The sequence below is a fragment of the Canis lupus genome, chromosome X, assembly GCF_048164855.1.
Source record: "Canis lupus baileyi chromosome X, mCanLup2.hap1, whole genome shotgun sequence".
NCBI classification, from domain to species: Eukaryota; Metazoa; Chordata; class Mammalia; order Carnivora; family Canidae; genus Canis; species Canis lupus.
The window spans coordinates 117,468,714-117,482,062 of NC_132876.1; the positions used below are offsets into that span (position 1 = coordinate 117,468,714).

The 13,349-nt window shown below is 42.9% G+C and overlaps 1 protein-coding gene across 6 annotated transcripts in view; it reads left to right on the forward strand.

The window, feature by feature from the left end:
* The window catches only part of ARHGAP6 (Rho GTPase activating protein 6), a 483,961-nt gene that overhangs the window by 402,275 nt on the left and 68,337 nt on the right, over positions 1-13,349 (forward strand). For all 6 annotated transcript variants that reach the window (XM_072817848.1, XM_072817850.1, XM_072817851.1 and 3 more), the window contains exon 2: positions 4,196-4,355. In XM_072817848.1, coding sequence (XP_072673949.1) covers positions 4,196-4,355 — 160 coding nt within the window. The remainder of the gene's footprint in view (positions 1-4,195; positions 4,356-13,349) is intronic.

Sequence of the window (13,349 nt, forward strand, 5' to 3'; positions counted from 1 at the left end):
TCTTTTCTTTTCTTTTTTTCTAAGAGAGAGGATGGGGAGAAGGAGAATCTTAAGCAGGTTCCATGCCCAGCATGGAGCCCAAAAGACTGTTTCTCAGCAGCTTATTCAAATCCACAAGACATCTCCCACATAGATGAAACATTACATGGTTTCTTATTGAACATGTGACGTACCTGATTCATTTAGTTCATAGATTGACAAATATTTTTTCAGTGACAGTTAAGGGCCAGGTACTGTCCTGGATACAGGGACCAAGGAGAAGAAACCAGGCGAGTTTCTTACCCTCTTCAATCTAGCCGATGTATATAGCTCATGATGCAGGGTCCTGGGACAGGGTCTCTGGTACATGACAGTAGATGCTAAATAAATGTGTGCAGGGTATTAAAATATCCTAATCTCTTTGTATCAGGGGTCGGCAAACTATAGCCAGTGGGCCAAACCCAGCTTGCTGGCTGTTTTTGTACCACCTGCAAGCTAAGAATGGCTTTTATATTTTTAAATGGTTGAAAAAGAAATCACAAGAAGAACAATATGTGGTTCTAGGTGTCTCTCTTAGAGACTTAGAGAGTGTAACTCTCTGCTCGTTCAAGTTTGAATCAGCATCACACCTAGCCAGCATCTTTGCTGATCTCTACATCTTCGACTTGCTCCTTCCCTCCATTTCTTTCAAGACTTGTTTCCAGTCATCTTTGCTGTACGTAGATCTGATCATGCTCCTCTCGCACTCAAGGTTCCTTAATGCCTAGCCATCACCTACTAGTAAAGTCCAGTCTACTTTGCAATGCCTGCAGGAAAAGCCCTCCAGGATCTGGCCCTGACTCCTGCATGGCTTCGCCTCCCTCTATTTCCTTCCTTCCAGCCTTGTAATTTCCCCAGACGAGCTCTTTCTCTCAAGTTCGTTTGCCTTGGCACCCGCCGTTTTTTCCAATGTTGCAGTTCTACTGGGCAAACTCTCTCTCTCTTATTGAACTTTTGAGTCTTCATTGAAACACTGCCTTGTCTAGAAAGCTTTCCTTGGTCCCCCAGACAGATGTCCAAGACTTTTCTCCTAGGCCCCATTGCATCTGTACTGACTTCCAGTATCATAATATCTATATTTTATGGATCATATGTGCTCTTCCTTATTAAAGTTTAACTCCAAAAGGACAAGGACCATGCTGTCACTTTGATAATCCCAAGCCTGGCTAGGACCATTCTTAGCATGTAATAGGTGCTCATTAAATTGTTAAAAGAATTAACCAGAGTGACATAGCAAATAAAAATAAAGTGTGTCTTTTGGGATGGGCTTATTTCAGTCGTAAGCTATGGTTCAGAGGTTGGCCAAGTACAGCCCACTGGACAAATCCAGCCTTTCCCTGTTATTATAAATGAAGTTTTATTGGAACACAGCCACACTCATTCATTTATGAATTGTCTATGGCTTCTTTCTGCCACAAAGGCAGGTTTGAGTAGTTTTGACAGAGACCATATGGCCTGTAAAGCCTGAAATATTTACTATCTGGTCTTTTACAGAAAAAGATAGTCAAACCCTGCTATTGATAATTGAGCCGATTAGAGGTCACATTCCTACATGCTTTTAATGAATAGGCATGTAATTCCATTTTGACACTTCAAATAGCAGTGGGCTTTCTTAGATACCCAGACTTCATTTTTAAAAGTCACCAACTCATCTGCAACTTTCATTTGGGAGGCAAAAATGCAATTCACTGACACTGTACCTTGTGGTAGCCTCAGCCTAAAACATGTGAAATGAGAAGTACACCCAAGGTGGGCGGGTTGTGAGTCCCCAACTCCCATCTAAACTTACTCTGATGATACCAAAAACAGGAAAAAGGAAGAAAAAGTGCAAAATATACTGGGCCTGGAAGAACTTTTTTCAGTTCACCAAATGTGATGGCAGTCTGACCACTTTGCCTAGATGTGCTCACTCCCTTCCCTGCCCAGACCATCCCCACATCGTGCCCCCAAACCCCTCCTGGGCTCCTGTTAGTTTTCACCATTATCCACTGGATGAAAACCCATACATGTGAAGACAAACAAAAAAGTCCACACTTCCTTTAGCTCCTCCCCAGACATGGCCTCCCCTGTGAGGCCTTTGCTGGCCCCTCCCTCTGGAACACGAATCATGTCCTCTCCTCATGCTGCCAGTCCCTTTCCTGCTTTTTGTTTTGTCCCTAGCAGTTACCATATTTAACGTACTATACCCTTTACTTACCCTGTTCATTGTCTGCCCTACTAGAGGGCACTATCTCCATCTGTTAAATGGATGAATAAATCAATGAAACCCCACATAGAAAAGAAAAAAATATCAAAGAATTAACATAGTGCCTTTTACTCTTGGGATGAACATTCTAGGCAGGAATTGGCTGCCACTAGGGAATGCAGGTGCTTTAATAGCTGCTGGGGCCAGTCTTTCTTGTGTCTCTTCTGTAAGGTGAGTGATGAGGACAGCGAAGTCTTATGGGATGCCTTCAGTGTTCCCCACATCCACACAACTTCGAGGGTATGGCCCATGGGAGCCAGCACTGCTCCTTCCTCCTGGAACCTTTTTTTTTATTGTTGAGACACTAGTAGGTCTTCGAAGCTCTTGTGCCATGGCTGGTACCTGTGGGTCACAGGAAGTCCTCCATAAGGGGACATTGGGCTTCAGAGGACCATGAGGTCTTATTTCTCGGGGCGTCACATTCTTACTGTCTGTGGGGAGGGCAGAGCTTGTCACTCTGTGGATATATGTGTGCATAGGGATATGCTCAGGATTGGGGCGGGGAGTCTTGGCTTTGATTCTTCGGTGTGCAGTATTTTAACATCAGACATCTCCGTAATTACACAGAGTTCTTATTGATCATGTCTCTCTATCGATCGTGATCAGAGTAGCTCAGAGTGCTCTAGATAGAAATTCGGTGGTTACAATTTAGCACAGAGCTTGAGGGCACATGTTTTTAGCTTGAGTTCTGGTTGGTTCCAAATCTTGTTAAGTTTTATGATTTGGGGAAGATTACTTAACTTCAGCAAGCCTCAGTTTCATCTGCATTATATTATATTTACATAGATTAGATATTACTATATTATTACTATAATGTATCATACATGTATATTATAATCATGTATTATAAGTATATATCTAATAATAATGTTATATATATGTTTATATATTATAAGCATACTAGATTGTATTATTATATAATGTCCTGTATTATTAAATACTATACAGTTTACCCTTGAGCATTGTGGGAGTTGGAATACCAACACCCCCATGCAGTCAAAAATCTGCATTTAATTTTTTACTCCCCCAAAACTTAACTCCTAATAGGCTACTTGACTGGAAATGTTACCGGTAACATAAAGTCTATTAACACATATTTTGTATGTTATATGTACCATAGACTATATTCCTACAATAGGGCAAGCTAGAGAAAAGAAGATGCGATGAAGAAAATCGTAAGGAAGAGCAAATACCTTTACGGTACCGTGCAGTGCTGATCCAAAAATATCCACGTATAAGTGAGCGGACTTGTGCGGTTCAAACCTGCGTTGTCCAAGGGTAAACTGTATAAGATAGAGTCAAAGATGGTAAACACCTCAGAAGGTTGTCAGTGACTTGGCACAGTCGCTGGCAGGTGGTAGGCTGTCCATACGTGGTCCTCCCCTACATCTAGGGCGCATGCTGGCAGCTAGCAGCAAGTCCCTCTTGTTACCGAGATCCATAATCAAAAGTTGCCCTGCGTTGCCATAGAAGAGAGGCGGGAACCCTCAGAGTGTCTTTCTTTCTTTTTTTTTAAAGATTTTATTTATTTATTCATGAGAAACAGAGAGAGAGAGAGAGAGGCAGAGACACAGGCAGAGGGAGAAGCAGGCCCCATGCAGGGAGCCCGACGCAGGACTCGATCCCGGGACCCCAGGATCAGGCCGCTGAGCCCCCCGGGCTGCCCTGGAGTGTCTTTCCCACGGCTGTCTCCGGCCTGCGTGTGAATCATTATATGGGATCGCGTGATCCAGCAGATGCTAGAGATTTGGAGGTTTGCAAGTGACTGAGGAAATTCGCGGTTAACCAAGAGGAGATTTGATTTGAGGGGTTGGGAGATGAGTTTGGAGCCCCAAGGGGAAGCTTGCTTGACCCTGTGACTGACTGAGAGGAGGGATGAGCTTCGTGAGACACGGCCGGGCTGTGTAACTCCTGTGTCTCCTTGGTCCGCAGGGTGACTTCACCTGGAACAGCATGTCGGGCCGCAGCGTGCGCCTGAGATCTGTCCCCATCCAGAGTCTCTCGGAGCTGGAGCGAGCCCGGCTGCAGGAAGTGGCTTTTTATCAACTGCAGCAGGACTGTGACCTGAGCTGTCCCATCACCATCCCCAAAGGTAAGGCAGCGTGGGCTGTTCCATCAGGGTACCGGGAGCCCAACGTCCGCACCGCCAAAGCCGCCAGCTGCGGGCTCATCCCACACCTGACAGTCACACGGGAAGGGAGCACCAGCTCCTTGGCTGTTGGCCAGCATTAATGTCCACTTTGAAAGACATGCTCAAGGGGCACAACCGACATGTCAGCCAATATGCTTATTTAAAGGGAAGGTCGGCTTGAGGCATTAGAAGGAAAAGCCATGTGTATCTCACCAGTCTGCCTAACTGCAGCACAGTCCGTTGAAAAGAACTTTCGGAAAGGCCAACTTCAAGGGCTCCAACTAAAACCGTGTCTATTTCAACACGATTTCAAAATAATTTGTTAAAAAGAATGTTTTCACAATCTATTAAACATGTCACTTGACCTTATGCTAACCCAGAGTCAGGAATTACACTCGTGTTAACCAGTTTTTATCGTCTTTCACCTGGAGTGTCTATGCTGAGGTTCACCACTGGGAACCATTCAGGCCTCATGCCCTGAGGTTTTTACAAATCCAGGTCCTGGTTCTGGTAAAGATGAGACGCATGTATTTGAAATCCTGCAATCTGTAAAATTCTGTTTCTGAATGTTTACTATCTTCTATAAGGGCACTTTATACTTTGTGAAAGTGTAGAGCACAAAGGTGATTTTTTTGTTGTTCTTTCAGTTTCTCAACAAAACAGAACTGTTGTTGGCAGACCCAATATGCCGTGAAGGGAATGATGACTCTAAAAAGTCCGAATTGGATGTACATCAGATACCAGGGAACAAACATTCTTCATAGCTTTGTTTTTCAATCCAGTTAATTTGATGTTTCTTTTTGTTCCTGCTTTTTAAAGAGTCCACTAAATAAACAACCTTTACCAAATAGACAGGTTTATAAAAATTGTCTGCTAGAAGCTCTGTCTCCATTACTTGTTTCTAAGACCGTGTGGTTCCTAGCATGTTCAGGGAAATATTGCTCTAGCGAGATGTTCAAAGATGTTTGGGCTACAGGAGTTATTGTGATGTTTTCTATCAAAATAGGAACTAATGATTTACAAATGATTTCTTACTTAGGGAGGAGAGAAGGGATTGTGTGGCTGAGTGGAGAGAAACAGACATCACCCAAGGTTTCTGAAGCTCTTGTTTGGGGCAGAGGATTGTAGACATCAAATATTTACCGAGATCCTTCAAATACTGGGCCAGTGCTGAGTGCTATGATGGCAGCTTTGGTCTGAGGGTGGTAAGCCCTCAAGTGGAGGTTCTTGCAGGCTCAGACTCACTGTGTGAATAATTTATTCCAGAAAAGGAATGCAGTGGTCACGGCCTAGAGCCTAAAGAAATGAACACAAGCCTAATGAGACAGTGGGTATAACGAAAATGACAACATACTCAAGTTCACACTTCTGTTCTCTGTCTGTCACTCTAGAATGATTGTAGGGGTTTGTTTATGGGTATCTGTTTGGATACCCCTCTTGGTTCGGGAGATTGGTGCTTCCAGGGCTCAGATGAATGATAGCCTGACATACTCATCGGCAGCTGGGATTCCCCATAGAAAGGGAAGAATTGAGGAGTGGGTGGTTGGGAAGTTACTTGAGGTGATTTCCTAGAGTGGGCTGCAGGGGTGGGCCCAGAGAGCCTGCAGAGTTTGACCTCTCGAGCTATAGTGATAGGTGGATGTTGATGATACAGGCATAGACACAGACAGATTAGAAGACAGCGGACGAGCATGTGGACTTTTACTCCAGACTGCCTCTCTACTGTCAGCAAAATAGGAAGCCATCTCATCTGCTAGGAGTGAGGATGGGAAGGAGGTCCAGGGGATTTGAGGAAAGCAGAGAGAAGTGGAAGAGAAAGAAGCAGGTGGACCAGCCGTGTTGCGGGATTGCAGGGCAGCCCAAAAGGTCCATTTGAGGCCAGTAGCTAGGAATTTAAATTGCAAAATAAACATCCTGGCAGCTAAACATGGCTAAAGCAAAACATACCACTTTGCACTTTAAATTTCTCGGCCCCAGTTAATCTAATTTCCTCTCACCAGAGTTAGGATTTTCTAGTTGAGTTCAGTGACAGGAGACAGGGACATGGCTGTTGAGAGTGCATCTGTGGTAGGCCAAATAATGCACCCCCAAAGATGCCCACGTCCCAGTCCCCGGAGCCTGCAAATGTTACCTCACGTGCCCCCCAAATCTTTGCAGATATGATCAGTTAAGGTCCTGGAGATAGCGAGATTATCCCAGATTACCTGGGAGGGCCCAGGCTAATCACATGGTTACTTAAAAGCAGAGAAACTTTCCCAGCTACGGATGAGTCCCAGAGAATGGGGACTATGGAGAATGGCCAGAGACAGGCATTGGTGCTGGCTTTGAAGGCAGGGGAAGGGCCACAAGCCAAGGGACGCAGGGGACCTCTGAAAGCTGGAAAAGGCAGAGAAACAGAGTCTCCCCAGAACCCTGGAAAGAATACAACCCCGCTGACGCCTTGATTTTAGCCTGGTGAGACCCACTTCAGACTTCTGACCTCCAGAAATGTCAGATGATAAATTTGAGTTAAGCACTAAGTTTATGGTTGTTTGTTAAAGAAGTTATAGCAAATGAATTAGTGCAGTATCTGCGGGAATAATTATAATACCAGACTGTGGGATCTCAGTTGGATAAGAAGAGAAGTTAGGAATAAATACAGAGTCTATATTTTTCTTGAATAAGGAGAATCAAAACTAAAAAGACATCAATTATGTCATTGATGAGCTATAAACTGAAAGTGATGTCAAAAAACACACCATAACAATTTGTTTTTGTATTATCACTAAATTGTTCTAAACGTCATTTAGACAAATAACTATGTGAGAGGAGGCAGGGGAGATCTGAGAAAGAGGTCAGGTGGAAAGTATCCCTACCCATTTATTAAAATGTCATACGACTAAAGCAATTGTAAGAGGATTGTACTGCTTCACAACAGGCGGATCGATAGAAAACAACAGAGTTCAGAAATGAGCAAAAATAAATATGAGAACTTGTGACATGATAAATATTGCTCCATTTTTTTGGTCAGGGGGAGAATGATGGATAATCATTAACAATTAGTGAGAATGAGACGACCATTGAGGAGAAAAGGTTGGACTCTGACCTTAGTCCTTACATCAAAATAAATTGATGTGGAAGAAATATCTGAGGATTTTTTAAATGAAACTATAAATGCACCAAAATAAGCCATAGCTGGATATTCCTCTATTTTTACACTGGGGAAGGCATTACCCAGAAAACATAAAGAAAGAGAACGACACATTTCAGTACGTTCAAGAACAAAAAATAGAATCATCTGTGTGACAAACAAATTAAGAAATAGAAATTTACAGCACATTTGACCAACTAAAGGCTGGCTTCTGTACTCCGTAAAGCTTTATTACAAATTAATCTGGAAAATAAAAATAATTAAAATATAGGCGGATTACGGGCAGCACACAGAAAAAGGGATAAATACAGATGGTTGACAAATATTTGAAAAGATGTTCACTCTCGTATGTCTTAAAGAAAATGCAAGCTAAACACCAGGGAGGTGTTTTCCCTCTTAGGTTGGAATGGCTCCAAAAGTTGGGTAATAGACTTGATGGAAAAGCAGACACTCTCATACTCTTGGTAGTTTTGTCATTGCGGTAACGTACGAGGCAGTTGGGCAACATCTAACTTTTCAATGGCTCAGCCATCTGACTTCTAAGACTATCTCACACATACACACTTGTGTTAGCTGAGGTTGGCTAAGCCCTCGGGGCCTTAACTCAATGAAAGTTTCTCACTCAGGCATGTATCCCTTGCAGATTGGATGTGGGGGCTGGGACAGGGGACTCCGCTCCATGCAATTATCCAGGGACCTAGGCTTCTCACACCCTGTGGGCTCCTTCCTCCTCGAGATCCATTCAGCCAGGAGACACACAAACTAAACACCGATAATATTGACATAAACCTTATAAAATGACTGATGAGCTTAAAATTTGTTAGCCCTTCTCACTAAGATATTTTACAAAGGTACTTTTGAAGATGCTACACCGGACCTAGAAAAATCTTTGGTGTAGAGATCAGGAGGCGGGAGGGATCCTGTCCGTGAGTTTTCACGACAGCCATGGAATGTTTCCTCCCGGTCAAAGGCTGCTCATGGCATAGGCTTTGGAATCAGGCTTGCTAGTCTGTAAACGGCCCGATCCTGGACAGCAGACCCAGGGAACAAGTGTAGGGAGCATGGTCCAGAAATCAAATAACACCTTATGGCCTGCATGAACTTGTCATTTATTCAAAACACATCAACCAAGTACTACTTATCTATCAGATAGTGTGTTCAGCTCAATGAACATGATCTTGGTAGCATTTTAATACAAATGGTCTAAGGCAGCGGTTAGCAGCTGGCCTGCTGGTCACACCCAGCTCACCATCTGTTTTTGTAAATAAAATCTGAATTGGAACACAGCCATGCAGCTTCATGTACAGATCGTCAGCGGTGCTTTCATGCAGCCATGGCACACTTGGGCAGTGACAGCCCATGTGTCTCACGGGCTCAAGTGTTTACTGTCCGGCCCTTTACAGGAAAAATCGGCTGTCTAAGGTAACATGAAAGGAAATGACTGATTTCTGCCACAGTCAGGAAAGCATGTTACTGCAGGCACTGGAGCTTCACCTCATTCTATATTGTAAACGAAGTATTTAAAGCCAAATGATGGGGCACTGGGGTGGCTCAGTGGTTGAGCATCTGCCTTCGGCTCAGGCCGTGATCCCGGGGTCCCGGGATTGAGTCCCACGTCGGGCTCCCCGCAGGGAGCCTGCTTCTCCCTCTGCCTCTGTCTCTGCCTCTCTCTGTGTCCCTCATGAACAAATAAAAAACCTCAAAAAAAAAAAATTAAAGCCGAATGGTTGTCCCAGAAGACGGAAATGCGTATTCTTGTTTTCTTTAGTGCTCTTTCTCCCCCTCTTCATTCAGTAAATTTCTGATATTACATTTGATGCTTTACTGCTCTCTCTCTCTTTCTCTTTCTCAGTAGCAACCTAGGTGTGCAGCCTGGAGGAGGTAGATACGTGGGGCTTTAGCTTCTCAAGAGGTAGAAGCCTTTGATGAAGGCTACAGTATCATGTCAAAAGTCATCTACATCCACCAGGATTTCCTAGTCAGTCAATAGACAAAACATAGATACATCAATTATATTAAAAGATAGAACAGTGGATGGCATTTATCCACGTTACCACTGGTGACACTTAGAGATACGAGCCGTCTTGTCTACCTATCCCAGCAAAAGTCGGGCATGACGGAGAGCTTTCTCTGCAGCCTCCTCTGTGACTTTCTTCTTGGATGCTCTCCTTTGTACCTCGGGGCTGTGGCCATGTCAAGTTCTCCAACGTGTGCTTCCATATGGTTCTGTTCTGCTGCTGAGCAAGCAGCCGGGCATGATCGCAGGTGGTTCTTTAAGCCATAGGCTTTGTGCCTCCATGTTCACGAATGGCTTCCTTTATGTTCTCAGACCATAGTTTTCTATCCAGGGTCTTGTCCCTGCTGGTCACATTTACACATACTTGTATATCTTTGTGGGAGCTGCAACTATTATTGCACAAGGTTTTGGCATCTTGAACAAAACTTTGGTCACTGCAGTTTCTGAAAGATTCTGGCACCTTTCAAAGATTTCAAGACTATACTATTCTCTCCGTTGGGATCATGGCCCAAAAGTAAACTTGATAATTACAAAGAATGTCTCATCTCTGAAATATGAATAGGAGCTCCCAGTTTTGCTTTTTTTTCTTTGTTTCTCTGTGAGTGAAACAAAGGCAAGTAAATAGTAACTGAAATTAAATATCAAGTGCTTTTAAAGCAATCAGGCTTTCTAGGTAATTTGAAATGGAGTCCTCAAGATGATTTACAAACTGATTTAGTGGGTAATTATAAAATTGTTACAAATGCAAAGCTCTGGAAAAGTAGTTTAAAGGGTCTTCACTTAAGGTAGGAGTGGACAAACTTCACCCCAAGGGCCAAATCCAGCCACTGGCTATTTTTACAAATAAACTTTTATTAAAACACAGCCATAAAACACACACACACACACACACACACACAGCCACGTTCATTTGTTGCTACACTGTCTAAGGTTGCTTTAGTGCTACCCTAGCAGAATGGAGTAGTTTTGGCAGAGACCCTATGGCCCACAGAGCTGAAAATATTTACAATCTAGACCTTTCCAGAAAAGGCTCATTGGCCTCTGATTTAAGAGATTAATATTGGGATCCCTGGGTGGTGCAGCGGTTTGGCGCCTGCCTTTGGCCCGGGGCGCGATCCTGGAGACCCGGGATCAAATCCCACGTCGGGCTCCCTGCGTGGAGCCTGCTTCTCCCTCTGCCTGTGTCTCTGCCTCTCTGTCTCTCTCTGTGTGACTATCATGAATAAATAAAATCTTTAAAAAAAGAGATTAATATTAATTTGATATAGTAATTTATAGTTATTATCTACGTAGTTGACCAAACATGCCATTCTATTCATTTCAATGTCTTCATTATCTTTATTTTACGGTAAGAGTGTTTTTTAATGATCAGAACTTTGTAACTCTCAGATGTTTTGAGTGATTATATTTAAGTGTTTATATCTATTTTTAAAATTTATTTATTTATTTATTTATTTATTTATTTATTTATTTGAGAGAGAAAGAGAGAATGCATGAGGTGGGTAAGGGGCAGAGGGAGAGGGAGAAGCAGGCTCTCTGCTGAGCAGGAAGCCCCACAAGGGGCTCGATCCCAGGCCCCTGAGATCATGGCCTGAGCTGAAGGCAGATGCTTAACCAACTGAGCCACCCAGGCACGTGTAAGTGTTTATATTTATATTATAAACACTTAAATATAATATAATTAATTGTATACTATGATTCATTGTAATCTGACCTCTCTCCTCTTACCCTCCCTATCGTAGATCCCACCCAATACACACAGATTCAAACTTGCCAGGGATGTCTTTCTTAGGGAAGCCTGGCATTACATGACAAGGTGGTGCAAATATAAGTAGAAAAACATATCCCACAACAGAGTTTTGGATTATCCACCGTTAAGATGCTTTGGCCTCAAATTATGGAAACCAAACCCCAAATGGCTTAAATAATAAAGAGATTGATTATATTACTTTACAGGGAGCCCAGAGATAGGCTGGTTTCAGGACTCAGGAATTTCTTCCCAGCCATAATCAGGGGGTCACTCTGTTCTTTGGCCGGCTTCCCTCATTGTCACAAAGTGACTGCAGCAGCCCCCAACGTCACAGCCTCTATGGCAGCAGGAAGAAGCAGAGAAGCAGGGACTCTTTAGCAGGTAACTTCTTCATAATAGAGGATATTTTCCCTGCTGCTTCTCAGTAGGCTTCCCTCACTTCTCCACCCCCAGAACAGCAACATCAGCCAGTGTCCAAGTCCATAGTGGCAAGCAGAAAGAAATCACTGGAGTTGGCTTGACCTCAGTTTCCTTTCCTGAGCCTGGGGTGAGTACTCATCCCGGGATGCATGACCACCTGGAGAGTGAGCACCTACCAAAGCCGGGAAAGAAAAAATTGGGGGGGGGGGGTGATGAAGTAGGATAAAGATGGATTTAGATTAGAAACTATTGGTGTGCATAATGGCAGTGTCATCCGTCATTGCCAAGAAGCCATAGGGAGGAAGCCATCCTTCTAGCACATTCATTTGCTTTAGTGTCTAGCACAGGCCTTTGCATAGATCTGTGCCTCAGGAAATCTCTGAGAAATTGAAGGAACTGGATTTAGAATTCAGTCATAGCATATTTATTTATATAGTGTTCCTATCTCGTTAAGAATTGTTTCATATGTTTCAAAGAATAATCAAAAACAAGGATGAAAAAGGAAAGGATGAAGACCCTAATAGTGTTCATCTAATTACATCACTTGTCCAGTTACTGAATCTGTGAGAGCTGTTTTCATGGGATCCACTGGCAGAAATTTGGAAGCGTTCCCAGGCTTTAAAGGTTATGATTTAAAGATATTTGAGTCCCTTCTTACTTGTTCACCGTAAAACAATATCTGTCAAAAGAAAGTACGTAGCACTGGCCCCTTACACAGATCCAAAATCAGACCATGTGTAGATACCCTTGTCTGACTCTACCTTTTCAATTTGAACCACAAGTTTTGGCTTTAAAACAAGTAATGATGAAACTTCTGTAATTTGGAGTTTAATTTCCTTAGCAATACAGGGTATTCTTTGGGATAAGTGATTTCTGTCTTTTTGTTCTCCTACCTGCTTTCTTTCCCTTATGCTCCAGGAAAGAAATATGGCTTCAGGAAACGACTTGCCAAAAGCCATTTTTCTTGCTCTGATATTTGGAAACTTCTGTCTCTGCAAACATAATGCTTACCTAGACTAAGTTAAAAACATTGTTTTTGATTTAAGGAATATGCGATAAGAAATGCAAGTTCAGATGCCTGGAAAGACAGGCTAGCTCCTAGCTTAGGGAAGAATAACAACAGGGCTGCCCCTTTGGAACATGAGCTTATAGCCTTTTTTCTCTTTACTCACAGCATTTGAATATGGAAAAAATGACAGCAAGTAAAAGATCCTTCTAGGGCATAATTTGATCATGACTGGTTATTACAGCAAGCAGTGATTATAAAGAGCGCCTGGTTAAGGAAAAACCATCGTTGAGCTTTTCAAACCCATGACATCCAAGACATGTGATTTGCTTCGCTACCTCACGTTTTGATAGAATAACAAGACATGATCAACAAATCAAATATTTCAACGATTTTCTGTAATAGAAAAACACTTGCTTTGAGGCTCAAGAATCTAAAGGGTTTTTTTTTTTTCCTCCTAAGGAAAAATTTCAGAACTAACGACTTTGCCAAAATAGTTTACACAAAATGGGAAAGGTTTCTTAGTATTTAATTGAACTGGAAGCATGGTGACCTCCAAGAGCCGACTCTCTTTACAGCAGTGAGAGAGACTCACAGAATGTTCCTACTTTCTGACCGCAGCTTTGATAATT